Source organism: Pisolithus orientalis (genome assembly GCF_024613125.1).
Source record: "Pisolithus orientalis strain OTSU chromosome Unknown F5J12scaffold_15, whole genome shotgun sequence".
In the NCBI taxonomy this organism is placed as follows: Eukaryota; Fungi; Basidiomycota; class Agaricomycetes; order Boletales; family Pisolithaceae; genus Pisolithus; species Pisolithus orientalis.
The window spans coordinates 448,438-463,310 of record NW_026260796.1 but is presented as its reverse complement, the minus strand read 5'-3'; the positions used below and the strand labels follow the sequence as shown (position 1 = coordinate 463,310).

The 14,873-nt window shown below is 47.3% G+C and overlaps 3 protein-coding genes across 3 annotated transcripts; all 3 read left to right on the top strand.

The window, feature by feature from the left end:
• The first annotated feature begins 3,196 nt into the window (after positions 1-3,196).
• F5J12DRAFT_833301 (uncharacterized protein) lies at positions 3,197-4,088 on the top strand. The gene has a single exon (XM_051745804.1). It carries the CDS (start codon positions 3,451-3,453, stop codon positions 3,940-3,942), a length of 492 nt encoding a protein of 163 aa, XP_051599733.1. The 5' UTR covers positions 3,197-3,450; the 3' UTR covers positions 3,943-4,088.
• A 567-nt stretch (positions 4,089-4,655) lies between these two features.
• Positions 4,656-5,775, top strand: F5J12DRAFT_113074 (uncharacterized protein). Its single transcript, XM_051737995.1, has 2 exons — positions 4,656-5,178; positions 5,242-5,775. Exons 1-2 carry the CDS (start codon positions 4,832-4,834, stop codon positions 5,555-5,557), a joined length of 663 nt encoding a protein of 220 aa, XP_051599732.1. The 5' UTR covers positions 4,656-4,831; the 3' UTR covers positions 5,558-5,775.
• A 1,840-nt stretch (positions 5,776-7,615) lies between these two features.
• On the top strand, positions 7,616-9,654 carry F5J12DRAFT_783025 (uncharacterized protein; the record flags this gene model as incomplete). Its single annotated transcript, XM_051742805.1, is given in 9 exon segments — positions 7,616-7,836; positions 8,010-8,082; positions 8,255-8,337; positions 8,477-8,622; positions 8,657-8,702; positions 8,902-9,054; positions 9,151-9,414; positions 9,434-9,468; positions 9,518-9,654. 9 exon segments carry the CDS (start codon positions 7,616-7,618, stop codon positions 9,652-9,654), a joined length of 1,158 nt encoding a protein of 385 aa, XP_051599731.1.
• Between the last annotated feature and the right edge of the window lie 5,219 nt (positions 9,655-14,873).

Sequence of the window (14,873 nt, the reverse complement as noted above, 5' to 3'; positions counted from 1 at the left end):
TATTATTGGTGATTGCGGAGAACAGCTGAGAAGGAATAATGGCTTTCCATCGAATTCTCGACTTCCTTAGTGGAGACTATCCATAGGAGGCGAGCAGACCAAAACTCCTGCGACATCGACCACCTTTGTCTGCTCTAATTGCTTGTGCAACATGTCTTACTGTAAACCACGAGTAAGAACGCAATCACATGTGTCCTTTCTTCGTACAACTTGCCCCACGAATGTTTCAGAACATCTTGTGAACAAATGCGCACTCACATAATTCAGGTATGGCGTATGATCTTGCGTGTTTCAGTTGAGATGAAGTAGTGGTGCCGCCTGCGGTAATAACCGCGTGCTTCGAGGTGTGGTCGCCGAACCTCTCCCGATTTTCAAGTCCAGCAAATCCGTATACCTGAAAAAGATCAACCTGCAGCTGGGTGTATTATGCCAGGCTCACTGCCGAAATGGTTGCCAAATCCTGTCTCCGATTCAAATTCTGCATTGTCTGAACCTCGTGTCTACTTCCCTAGGTGTCGCCCCAGACCAACCCGTAGTGCTTGAATTGCACACTGGGCCAGCAAGGCTAGTTTGATGTTCCTGAAAACCCATACCATGCTCTGACACGGACTCCTTGTATTTGTTCTCTCTGCCTAATCTCTGCCCACCAGGTTTCCTCTAAATTACTTGCGCACGTGTAAGAATGTTGTCACGGTCGGAAGGCCCACGGACAGCATCACCACCTCCCGCGAACTCGATGCCATCAAAAAGGGTCGGTTAGGGTCGATTATTTCATGCTGCAACGCAATGACGTTCAGAACCATCCATTCAAGATATAGTGCTCGCACAGCTACTCTCCTTGTGCCCATATTACGTCTACTGCCGTAGCATGGTGGCGCGATTTGACTTTTGAGCCTTGCTGACCGACCATCCCTTCTAACTTCGCTTGCCAGCCAGTCGTATGAACGTAGCGATGGTGTTTAGAGGCTGTGCAGGACCGCGGACTGGACACTTTAGAAGCCAGGACATCTGTCGGATGGGAATGGGTTGTTGGGAGCGATGAGTGCAGACAAAAAGGATGGACAGCAGCAGAAACAAAGTGGCAATGAGCACTAATGCAGCACAGTGGTCCGTGCGTCACCCACAACGTGATAATGGCGTAGTATTGTGCTTCCAGCCCATGTCAAGCTTCACTTCACTATCAAGCCTGGTTCGGGTGATGCAAACTAGTGGAACCCAGAAAATCCGTGGGGAGCGCTTCTCTTTACGGAATTACTTTGCTTATAATCCAATCAACTGATACTAGAGCTCGCTATAGATTTTGTGATATCAGACTCATCTAGGTCTTTGTGAATATCGACTTCTATGCATCTCGGTCCACTTTCACCGAACCACTGGTTGCCGCAAGTCTACTTATCTGCTGTTCATTTGTTTTGATGTGACTCTTGACATCCTCTCTTGACGGTGGCCAGAGGAGAAGAGATTCGACTCATATGATTTATCAGAAGCCAGCGGATGAACGTGAAAATAGTACTCATGTTCAGAAGCTGGTGGTAGACGTGCTGTATTTACAAGGACCCGCCAATTCCGGACAGTCAACGGCGGCCAATGCATATGTGGGCACAGCGCGGTGTCCTCAAGGGCATACTGCATGGGGTTAGTAGGACATGAAAGAAGTATAACAAACGTTCATCTCATGGTGTACTCATGGTAGTTACTTGTGTCGCTATCGCGCCACAAAGGAGGGAAAAATTGTTTTCTGACCGTCTGTTGAAAACCGAACTGCTTCCGGGAGCTGGAGCGCATTATGTGATACTTATCCTCACACAGTACTCGTTTCTCGCCGTTTCATCAGATGGATGTCTGAGTATCATTCATTTGAAATAGGTATTTCTCGGTGGAAGTACTCCAGAATGCACTGCAAAGTGGTGAAGCATTCGAGTTCTCCGCCAGGGATGATAGTCAGTTTGTGATTTATTCCCTTCTTTGTCAAGGTACTGCCAGACTCAGCTGGCGACGAGTGTGTCCCGGATTAATTGTGGGTCTCCAGTGCAGCGAACGTCGAACGACCCACATGACGGGTAGTGAACAGCGTCTGCTTGCTGTTCTCTGTACTTCCCGAAGAACATGTGTAGGTAGGCACAATCATGAGGCGTCGAAGTTTAAACGTCCCAATAAAACGGTCCTGGTTTGCGTATGTGATCGTGATCCTTATGCAGCGGGGCCTCAATCAGATCAAGGGGAATTGCCAGTAACGCTGGACTTGCTGCCAACCTTCACGTTCCCCTGAGCTACCTGCATCAACGACAGATAGCAGGAAGGGAACCATCTCACTTCCAAGTCATTCCTCTGCTTTTCTTCAGTTGACAAGCCATCACCAGGTGCTCGACAGAGCACCGCACGATTCCCCGATAGCCGGTTCGTTCAGTGTTCTTGTTTTCATCGCACAGTCTGCATATTCGAAGTTGGTAGTTATATGCCACTGGAAGTGTGGTTAACCCGATTGAAAAGCTGCTTCCGAGTCGACGGTACAGGGGGTTCAGCAGTTGGCGCTCCACTGTGATAAATGGTCTTTCAGGCAGCGGACATGGTCTCGCCGATTCCTCTGTCAGTATTGTACCGTCGTCAGATCGAACACGTGGGAGAATATATGTAAGCACAATCTTAGCTTGGGTGAGTTTTCGTCCCGGTTGAAGGAAATCTTTTTTCACATATCCTGGAGCTCGCACTCATCTATAAAGGGACCATCTGTTCTGCTTCCGTTGGCAGTGCCAAGTGAATGAAAGTCAAGTCTAAGCGAGAATTGATGCCTAATTTCGGTACGCGTCGACGGTGCGACTTGAACTCTATCGCAATGCAGCTCGGTGGAGTACAGGTTTACCCTTTGTCTCTCTCCACCCTTCTGACTCGTGGAGTGTCCCGTACACCAGGCCTTTACTCTGGTCAGTACACTGCTCACAGTCGTTATCGCATATTGTGTGCAGGCCTGATTCACGCAGGCGGAGAATTCCAGCGAGTTTTTAAACTCCAAGGTGGCAGAGACAATAAACGAGAGTGTTCAACTGGGGCCAAGACCAGAGATGGGATTTCGCGAAGCGCCTGTGCTCTCTTCAGTGAACCCTGCGAGTATCTGGAAAATGGAAAGTCGTCAGTCAGATTCATTGTCCCACGATGCAGATTTCTGGTCAAGGTCCAAGCCAAGTGGAAACATAATAAACCAATAAATACGGGCTTGTGCCATATGTGCAGGGGGACCACTCACGATCTACACCGCCAGTCCTGAAGTTTTCAAGGCACGAAAGGTAGTACACAGCTCGACTCACCGTCCATATGTGGCACCAGTTTAAGATTAATGTTTCATGGGAAAATCAAAACGAAACCGATGGTCAAGAGTGGAGAAGCACCGCGCCAGCCTGGTAGTAGTCTGGTAGCAGGTGACATCATACAGCTATTCCTCCGTACGTTTCAACAATGCTGTTAAACTCTTACCCTATGTGCGTTAGATGGCTAGCATTGTGTTTTGGTCCAGGATGCCGATCTATAAGCTGTTTGCCTCAGGGAAGAAACACGCTCGATGGCTTAAATTGGCGGAACCTTGCTGCTCCTCGAACAATGCCTCCAATGGACCTTGTGGAATGCCTGGAATTCGTGGCTTCCCCTTTAAAAGCGAAGCACTTATTCCACTGGAGGTGCAAAAAGAGCATATATCATCTATTGCCCTCATGGCCCGGAGACGCCGGTGCATTACATTGGTGTCACTGGTCACTCTTCTTTATCCTACTTGTCGTTAGCTCAAGCAATAATGCGGGCGCTCTGGGACCCGACCTACTTGCAGGCGCAACCTGTACCATCGCTGCGGGAGCCCCTGTGGAGACAGTCGTCGCATGGATGAGCCCCCAAATGAGCTCGCGTTATCCGTGTCAGTTGTTGCCACCAGTATTGGCGAACTTAGGTAACGATTGAGAAGCAACTGCGGGGGTGACGTGATTTAAAGTTACCTGCTAATCATTTCTCTCTGCTCATTATATCCCTCGCTGGTATATAATGGTTTGATGTTTGTAATACTCAGTCATTTGATTACGATCTGGTTTATTTTTCCAGTCCTTGCCACCTTTGAGCCATGGGCTACAACAGAATATGTTTTTAACTGTAATCTTAATCGAGTGTTACCATCGGATGTAGACTGCTCCTCGACCACCTCGTTGCTCCATCCGTATTGCTTTGGTGCTCTCGGACCACTCGTTGGCGTAACCGCATTAAGGATACCGCGCTGGAACAAGAACGGCATCAATCGGGATAATCCAACCAATTGCAGGGCAGTGATTGTCTTCTCGAGGAAGGGGACTCTACCACAGCCACAGTAGTCACCATCGCCAAGAACGACGCTTCTGGCAGCCCTTGGACAATCGGGGCAGTCATGGCGAGTCCGAGCAAGGATGAGGTAAAGCGGGTTTCCCATGTCGCCACGTCTTGCCGCTCATCTCTTGCTTCAGCAACATGTCAAGTTTGAGATAGATCAGTTTGGGTCTTTGACTCAGCCCTCGACAACGGAATACCAAAGACGACAAATTCTCGTGCGGTCCTGACTCAGTGCCTGCATCACGCTTTAACCACGTGCATGCTCCTCCCTCCCCTCCCTCCTCATCGACCACATCTACGCATTAGCGTCTGAAGCTCGCTGACGGTGCCCTCACCACCACGACTCCAATGATCCATCCATAACTAGAATAGGAATCTTGTCCACCAATCAAGTCCATATCTCTCGTCGAGCGTTGCTCGTTTTCTCCTCTGCAGAACACAGGAGGGTTCATCAAGAGTGGACAGAGACACTCATGCTGAATTTTCACGAAGTATGGAGGGTCTGTCCATAAAGACGGTCTGTGTCCGGGCAAGTATCGGCAGCCTCAATCGCATGAGCCCCCTAACACCCGTGGAAGCGTTGTATGGAGGGAAAATCGGTTGCGCGGGAAACACAAAGGAAAAGAGAGAAAGGAGCATGGTAGTTTTGCTCCAATGGTTGTTGGAAATGGCGCTGGCGATGCGCGCACCCGCAGTCACGAGCAACAAGCTTTGTCAGGTCGTGACGAGACTCCTGAAAAGTCTACCAGTGCTCGTCTCAGTTCACGCTAAACGTGGGTCTGCATCCTCCGCACAAGTACGCCCACAGGTTGTCACGACTCAGAATTATTGTCTATTGCTGTAAGTACGACGTCTATCTCGGTTTCCTCTTCCCAGAGTTCCCCACGTCTCAATATGGAACAGTACTATGCATTGGCTTTACTGGAGCAAGTGCCCTTGTCTTCAGATTCTGGTTCGTTGGATGACTTTGATTCGGGTTCAGACTTGGGGAAATTGTCTTATTTTACCGACTCATCTTTGGATTTCTGATGGTGTGCCTGGCACTCACCTAGTTCATAGAGGGCCTACAGCAAGGGCTATAGTCAGGGCCTGTCTTGCGCAGCTACATAACAGGCACTATACACAGGAACGTGATTGCAGCTACGAGCGAGTCCGATGCCGTGAAGACTTGTGTCTACCATCTTTCCCTCGTCGTTCTCCCTCACCTCGTTGGTGCTGATGATCACATGATGGGAAGGCGAGACTCGCCATCCTATCGCCGTCATGATTCACCCCCGCATCGATCGCACATGAATGAGACAGAGAATGGGATTGTGGAAGGCCATATGCCGATGGATGTGTCATCCGCTGTAGGTCGGTGAGGTGGACTACTGGAAAATTGATAAGGGCTCAGCGAACAGGCCTACCTTGTAATTCTTTGGCAGGAGAGTGGGAGACAACAATATCGTCATGGGAGTAATTATATGGATGAGGCTGCGCACCCGTTATATGAACGATCTGTGCACACTCGATCAGGCCATCAGTATTCATCTGTAATGTCTGCGTGTCCCTTAAGGAAGGCTGTTTTTCTCTTTTTTTTTGCTGCTTTTCGCAGAATTGGGTGTGGTTAGTGGAAGGAGACCTTTGAGAGGATTACCGGAGATGTGCAGATGAGGTTAAGCAGGCTTATGCAAGGTAACGTTGTCCGCATACTTCTGTTTCCCCGTCCTCATTCCCTCCCTAGTTGCTTTGTTTGCAGATGAGACACATGAACGGCCCAGATACGTGCTGTGCACGATTCGGATGGCCAGCCCGCTTTGGAGTAGACACGGAAAACCCCCGCAACCTATATACATTTGTACCCTTATTTCCTGCTGATTGAACAAAACAATGACCAGCTTTGCGTTCTGAGAGATCAGGTTCGATCTGAGAAGCAGTGGCTGCCAAGAAATCAGGTAGTATCTGGTTGATAAAACGTACTCGTCTTTTTAGGGTTGTCATCCTTTGACCCTCACTTTATCGCATCCGATCCCGTTGACGCATTCCACTTGCTCCCGCGGCGGTGCCCCCCTCCACCCTCCACGGGACATGGTTTGACATGTTGAAATATGTAGGAGTGTGTCCTGCACAGCTCACGACAGGACTCCGATGCCACCCACAGCAATTTGCTATGGTGCGAGTCGCACCTTCTATCTGCGGGCATACGTTTCATCACCGCTCGTGTCCGGTGCGCCGGTTCCTATTCCGTCTACTTACTTCTGTGCCGTGTCCCTTGAACTTGTTTAGAGTTAAGTTTGATCTCGGGATATGTATTGCGCGCACGGTAATGATTATTTTCTTCGTACTTTTAGACGCCTCGATTTAAGTTCCTCCAGCTCAATATCGGTGATTGCCGGGTTGGCTTGCGGTTCGGTAATACAGGTGCCTAGCTATTCGCAATGCGAACGACTTGATTCCTGCCGTAAGTGTGATCAGATTGATTTCGCAGTGCGGCTTTACCGTGTGGATAGTGGATATCTGGAGGCAATCTTCTTCCCAGGGCTCACGCTGACCGCAAACTGTTTGCATTCGTTCTGTACGGCGGTTCCCTTGTTAACAAAGTTGTTGAGAACTTCTCGTGGTCTTGGTTTCTAACTTCGTTCCTAGTTACGCTATGTTATCAGCTTATTGCGGTGGCTGATTCTGGCATTACAAATGTTTGGTTCACAAAGGAAACGGATGCTCCAGCTGAAGACAATTTCCCTGTTTTGAGGTCAGGAAGGTTTCTAGTAAATGGCATAGTAGTTGATAGGTGGGTCATGGACCTACATCAGCGCCTGCGGAGCATCACGACTAAGCCTGCATTCATTGCTCAGGCCGATGACTGAACGACAAAAGCCCCTGACGGAAATAGAGCTTCTCACGAAAGTGTGGATAGTGCATGGTTCATATACACACCAGTAAAATGGAAGCTTCTGCTCCTTTGTTGTCTGCGCACACCGATTCACTTTCACATACCACTTCTGGGTGTCGTTTTCCGTGAGGTTTCGTCGTTTGTGCTTCACAGATCCGATGCATGCGCGTCAGAATGTAGACGTTACGTTGATAATTTGATAATACGCACGTCTGTGCTCCTTTGAAAAGATATTGTTTGCCACTCGATCTCATTGCATGATTTACAGGGCCACGACGCCGTTGGCCGTTCACAGCAGATCCAACAGGCTTGGCCTGCGTTTCTTGCGTAAAGATTCCATTGCACGCACACGCCCTGGGAGTATAAAAGAAGATGTGTTGTCACTAGAACCATAGCCCATCGACAATGTCCAACAGAACATACCCAGAGCGCTTCCCTGCTATCCCAGAGGGGGAGGGGATGGCATCAGAAAATTCCACACTTGATCTCTCCCATTTTCCTGTTCAAATAGTTTGCCCAAATTGCAAGTCTGCTTACCTGTATTCCCAAGGCCAGGTATTTTACAATGTTGGTTCACAATGCCAGCACGGCGACGAGGTCCCGGTTCACTTTCAGGGCGTCAATACGTAAGTCACCGCTGTCTCCTTCATTCGGCATACACCTCATGCAGCGACACAGGCGTTCATACACACTTGGTAGTGCTGTGTGATACGCCATACCGTAAGTTACTTATCTAGTGCTGTTGCACCTGCGCAAAAGCTCTGTCGCTAGGCTTTGATGATTGTATTGCTGGTGTTAGTAACACCTTGGAGGACGAGCGTAAAACTAACGCTGTCGCTATCCCGGCTGCTGAGCTGTATATGATGTTTGTTGTATGTTTTCTGTACATTCAACCTCAGTTCAGAAATATGTATATTACAATAAAACACTTGCTCTCTCGAAGTTTCGACATATTTCCTGGAATTTGGATACATAGTCGCATGATATCTTCAGTACACATCGTCTATTCACAGCGAGCAGGAGAATCATCACTAATGAATTCAGCTCAACAACGAAGGAGTGACCTTGGGGTGTAACAATACAGTCCGGAATCACAAAGTTGGCCTGGGCCTACTGGTCACAGCAAGGTAGGGTTCAAAGGGCCAACTTGGGCCGCCAAACCTCCTAAAAATGGACATGGAATGCGCAACTAAACCTTACACGATTTTTGTCTCCGAAGTGAAACTCCGATGCTGTGGGTGTGTGAACAAAACTTTCTGGTGACAGTTACAAGATATGTCTGAGCCGGTCCTCTCGTCTTTACCCCGTGTCCTCGAGTAATTTATGGCTATCGCACCACGAGTCGTTCTCCTGTCCACTGTCGCCGCTAGCTTTCGAGCAGGTCTACACCGGCGCCAACTACGAAAAGAAAGGTGTCGACATTCCTGCCTCACTATTTTGATTCAGGCTTCCTAGAAGGCCTGATGAGCTGGCTGCAAAGGTGGTGTCCAATGTAAGCATGCCTTGTGTCATGATATGTGGATGAGCGTGCCGTCCATGCCCCGTGGATTCTATGGTCTCTCAAGAATTGTAATCGTTCCGCATATAGTTCCGACCTGACAGTTTCGTCGTGTCCACCACCTACGATGGACTCCAGCTTAACAATGTCAGCCTCATTCATGAGGTCCTCGATCAAATTAATTCCCTTACAGACTAAAGCCCAACTACAAGGCCACCGATGGGTACTCAGGAGCAGGAAAGAAGCCGTTATTGAATTCTCATCGCCTGATGTCCAAGTGCAAAACCATTTCGTGTCGGACACCTCCGAAATACCACAATCAGCCCATTCCTGTCGCAGTTGGGATGTTACCTCACTAAATATCTTGACGCTCGAGGAGCACGGCTGACCCATAACACTCCTTGCCGCCATTCAGTTCGGCACGATCGCAGTCGGTTTCCAGGAACAAGGCTCTCTGGAAGAGCTTAAAAAGGATGGTATTAGGCATCTCTACGGCGTATACATTAAGGTATCCCGAGAGGCAGAATGCGATCTTAACGTTAAAGTTGAAGCCGCTTAATTTCATCGTCAAGGAGTACGCTGATGAATACGAGCGATTAAGCCTCTGCTTTGGTCGCTACACGGGGGAAAGCGGTCGGCAGGGAATGACGAGACAAGTAGCACAACTTGACCAGCTGGGATTAATCACTGACGCGAATGGCGTCAGGTTTGTCCACCTGGGAAAGATGGAAAATGGGGAAATTGATCCTCCGCGAAGCAGGTAATGTATTTCCTATATCAGATTACATTAATTCACCATATGATCGAAGATGGTACATCTCTGGGTGTCACTGATCCAACGTACGAACAATGCCATTTCGACGAGATGATGCGTGCTGTCGCTTCGCGGCAGGATCTTCATCTTGCCCAATTCTTCAAAATCTTAGATCTGATGGGTTTCCCATAGGTCAATCGACTCATGCACCTCAATTACACATTGGCATCGGGTGTGAGTACAAGGAAGGGTACCCCTGTCTTTCTCGATCAGATCATCAAAGAGGCGTCATCTGTCGTGTGCGAGAAAATGAGGCGGAAACAAAGAAAAGAAAAACGCCATTGAGGATCCTGAGATGGCCAGCCATGAAGTGGCTGTCGCAGGCATTAAGATCCAAGACAAGTGGTACGTGATCCACCAATTACTGATCATCCATTGACATGCTGGCGGAATAAACAGTTACACTTTCAATTAGCACAGGAAGTTATCCTGTCAAGGCGACACCAGATCCCTACTTGCAGCACGCTCACAACTTTTGCCCTTGCCACCTCCATCCTAGATCGACGCATCGCATGCCTGTGATATCGCGGTCCTACTCGGGTCCTACCCTGATATTACCGATACAGCTCTGAAGACGCTGTGGAGTAGTGACATTTTGCCTTCTGCTTGTCCCACACCATTATTGCTGCATGAGAGACCCTTGTGACTAAGGGCCTGGGTATTGCGAGGGCGGGCTATGGCTGGAACTCTGCATGCAGGATACAGTGTGATCAGTACTTGTCAGGTGCCAGACTGTTAGAGAGGATGTAATACTAGATTGGTCTATCAGATGGTTGTATGTGTATTCTACCAAGTCAGAGTGAAATTCACATTTCTCCAGTTTAGCATAGAGGCCATGCTGCCAAAGTTGGCATAACACTTCCTTTATGTGCTGCCAGTTCTTGGTCATTTGAGTACATAAATCAGTATGTCATCTAAGTAGACCACTATGCATACATCAAGCAGGTCTGTGAAGATAGTATTGATGAACAGCTGGAACACTGCTGGTTGGAAGACTGAAGGGCATGACAAGCCATTCAAAGGACCCACATCTAGTGTGGAACATGGTCTTCCATGTTGAAGAATGAGAATTTACAGCAGGCACATTTTTGATTATGTAATATCCCTCTGTTAGGCAGAACATTTTTTCCTCTTTGCACCTCAGTCTTCAACCAATTTGAGACTGAGGTGAGGTCATTTGTTTATTATGCCAAGGACTATAATACTAATGCTACTTAGTATATTCCTTTCTTCTTAGTGTTCTGGTGGTACACACTCATTGAGCCTCATTTCCTCATAAAAGGTTATGAGCCCTGTCTGAAGCTTCTTCACAAACTGCTAGAGGAACTACAGATGAGCAAAACTTAGACCTGTTATGTTTCACCCCTGTTTGTACCTTGTACATGCCTTGTTTCTGTTCTGTTGGACTTACATTCTTTTTCAGCCATTGTTTCTCTGATCTGATGGCCCTGTACTCCCACTACTAGTGTTAGTGTCTTATAACATGCCAAGGACATGTGTCATTGTTGTTCAACCAATGGCATAGATAGCTCATTACATGCAGATGCCTCATGGTCCACTTTCTTGTAGTATTTAGACTGCCAGCTCAATGTTACACCCACATCAGGGGTCTTTCCTTTTTTGACACTTCGCAGTCACATGCATCATGTGCCTTGTCGCATCTCTCATAATTGTCACCATCCTAGGGGTTTGTATGCTGAGAGGCTCCTTTGGATCTCCAGCTGTCAAGGTATTTCCAATACCTGTTGAGGCTGCACCTCCCACTTGATCTGGTATTCCACCGCCCTCTCTGATGGATGACTTGTTCACTTCTTGTTCCATTGACTTGTCTATATTGCTCTGATGTTGTACTATAGCTCCAGTGTCTGGCTCCTCACTGTGCATCGATTGCACAGCTGGTATAGCCTTTGTCCCCCTGCCTGCCCCCATCAAATGACACTGTATGACTCCATCTGACTTATCTATTTGACTGATTGTTCATTGATTACTGTGGATGTGCATTGTGATGTGCCTTGTCACAACTGGTATGGTACTCATACTTAGGGGTATATAAACCCATGTACTTTACCCTGTATCCTCAGTTTTTTGATAGCTTGCAACTCAGCTTCATCCCTTCACTCTGTCCTCATTCTCTCCTCCATGTGATCTCAGAAGAACTCACCAGAAGGAGCAAACCTCTGTTGGACCACTGCAATAACTGAGCCATAGGGGTAATGACATGTTTGGCCTGTAGACTCCCCCTTGTGTGCTTCATGCCTATTCCATTTGAAGAAGTCACCATGCTTGGGCATAACAAAATTGAAAAACTCAACACAGCTTTTGGGACTTGTTGACCTCTTCATGAAAGTCTACTCATCCCTGGTTACTGAACTTCAACAAACCATCTCTTAATGCACTAGGATCATTGCTCTCCCTACATGTAAAGACTAACTTGCCTTTGTCCTGCTTGTCAAACAAGATCAAGAAGCATCCCTCTACCCTCAATCAAATCCACTGCTCTACAGGCAGCCACTAGGCTTTAATAGATTGCCTCCCTAGAGCCAGCGCTCGTGTCTCCCTACATGTAAAGTCACTCATGTACAAACTGTAAACAACCCCTCCATGCTGACAGGTTTCTTTCAAGAAATAAATCCTCCCTCAGCCATCATTGTCACTATCTGTTAAAGTGTCTAATTCACAGAAATCGAAGCCTCCAGTCCCTCCTCATCCTAATCTGCTTGGGCTCAGTAGGAATCCACTGCTACCACCATCCTGCTGGGAAGACTTGGCCCTTTGGTTACCTCAACAAATCCCTGGTTATCTTATCTATCCTGGTTTAGGGATTCGGAAGTCACACTTAGTTCAGAAGAAGAAGACAATCAGAAGTCTGAGACTTCTTTTGGATCAGTCCTCAAGGAAGAACAAGAAGCACACAATCAAGAAGAAATGTCCATGACAATCAAGTCATGGAGATTCAGTTCCTGAAATGCCCCCAAGGACCATTTCAGAAGAGGAACTGAGACAGAGGTTGGAAGAACAAAGAGTTGCAATGGTGGAGGTGCTCTGCAGGGCAATGCATGCAACATCGAGCGACCTGTTCCCAACAGGTACACCTACTGACTCAGCTCTGCAAGAATGGTATCATAGGAACTTTGGAAAGGCTGTACCCCCAGAGCTGCCCACTGGTGGTAGCAGTAAGGGAAAAGCCAGAGCTGATGAAGATGATGACTATGCAGGCTGCCCACCCAACAGAGGTTGGGAGTTTAATGTCAGGCATCCTGGAGAATATGATGGAAGCCACAATGGGCTTCAGACCTGGATTATGCAGGTCGAAGGATACTTGAACCTGAACAAGCACATTTACAACACAGAGTCCCTCAAGATTTTGTTTGTGCTCACATACATGACCAAGGGCACTGCCATGTCATTTGCTGAGAACTATCAAAATGAAAACAAGATGCTTGATGGTACAATTTACTACACCAACACTTTTCAAAGGTTTGTTGAAAGGTTGAAGGCCACCTTTGAGTCAGGTGATCAAACCACCCTCACAATCTTGCATCTCTCAGATATCCAACAAGGCAAATGAGAACTTGAAGCATATATTGCAGAGTTTGTGGGGCTTGTGAACAAGGCTCAACTCAAGGAAGAATTGTGTGAAGCAGGGATCTTCTTCAGGAAAGGCTTGAATAAAGAATATTGTGACTGGGTTCTTAATTCTGGATGTGCCCCTTCCACAGTCATTGAGTGGATACAGTGTGCAGGAGAAGCCTGAACTGTGATTGCAACTGAAGCATATCCTAGAAGGGAAGGAATCTTGGTATGAATGCAAATTCATTCATTACTGCAGAGGTTCCCAAGATCCTGATGCAATGGACATTGACAAACACAAATGGAACATTAGACTGTTCCAGTTCAGAAATTAAGTGCTTCAATTGTGTAGCCAAAGGTCACATCAAGTGTGACTGTAAAGTCAAGGTCAAGACTCAACTGTCCAATGTCTGCATCATCCTCTTGGAGGACAGAACAAAGACTGCCTATGTCAGAGATTGTGAAGCAAATGTGGAGGAATGGAAGTTGTTGGGTTTTTAAAGGGGACTGATGAATCTCCTGCATCAGTCAGTCCCTGTTTCGATTTTGTCTGCTAAATGTACTTCTATAGATGAATGAATCGAATATGTGAATTTGCTCTCCTCTCAGGTTGGTCATTTTACCAGACTACAAGGCAGGAATATGGGCCTGTATTGACTCAGGCACTGAAGTCTCCCTCATCTTGGAGAAGATGGTCCAGAAACTTAGGATCCTGATGTATTGGGTGGAAAAGAAGTTCAAGACAACCTCATTCACTGGAAAGGATGAAGAGTGGGTAACCCACAAGGTAACCCTGAAAATGGAGATCAAGGAGCGCATTATTTGGGTCAAGTGTTATGTTGGACCCCTCGTCAGAAAAGAACATGTCCTTCTCAGGATGCTGTTCCTCAAGGAGTTCAAACCAAGAATGAACTGGGAAACTGGCAAAATTACATGCTGGGATGATGGGTATGTGTATCCTGAAGGATCTGACTATTTCGTCAAACAGGTAGTGCCAATTGGCATGGACAGTATGAAGGAACCTTCCAGTCTGTCCCTGGAAGTGGTAAAAACAGGCTTGGGTGAAACCCCCAAGGTTAAAATTAACAAAACTACTTTGTCTACAGACCTCGAGGCTGCCCTGGCAGCAAACAAGGAGGAAGTCAAGCTTCCCAAAACATACAAGGAGTTCACTAGGGTGTTCACAGAAGATGATATACCACTCCTGGCACATCAGCCAGGATTAGATCATGAGATTCAACTTCGTGAAGACTTCAAGCTGAAGAAAGCAATGGTATACCCAATGTCTCCTGATGAACTTAAAGTTTCAGATGAGTTCCTGGATGAAAATCTTAAATGCAAGAAAATTCGACTGTTGACTTTGCTGCAAGCAGCACTGGTATTTTTCGTTGCGAAGAAGGATGGAAAGAAGCAGCTAATTCAAGACTACCACTACCTTAATTTGTTCACCATCCTGGATGCACACCCATTGCCTAATGTGCAGGCTCTGTTCAATGAGCTTGTTGAATCCAAATACTACACCAAGTTCGACATCTGTTGGGGTTTTACAAACCTTTGGGTCAGAGAAGGAGATGAGTGGAAAGGAGCATTTATCATGCCAAGAGGGCTGTTCAAGCCCATGGTAGTGTTCTTCGGACAATGCAACTCACCCCCTTCTTTCCAAAGGTACATGGATAAAACCTTTGACTCTCAATGTGGCAAACAGGTAGGGTATATGGATGACATTGCCATTCATGCCAAGACAAGAGAGGAGCTTTCGAACCTGTGTTCATGAGTTCCTG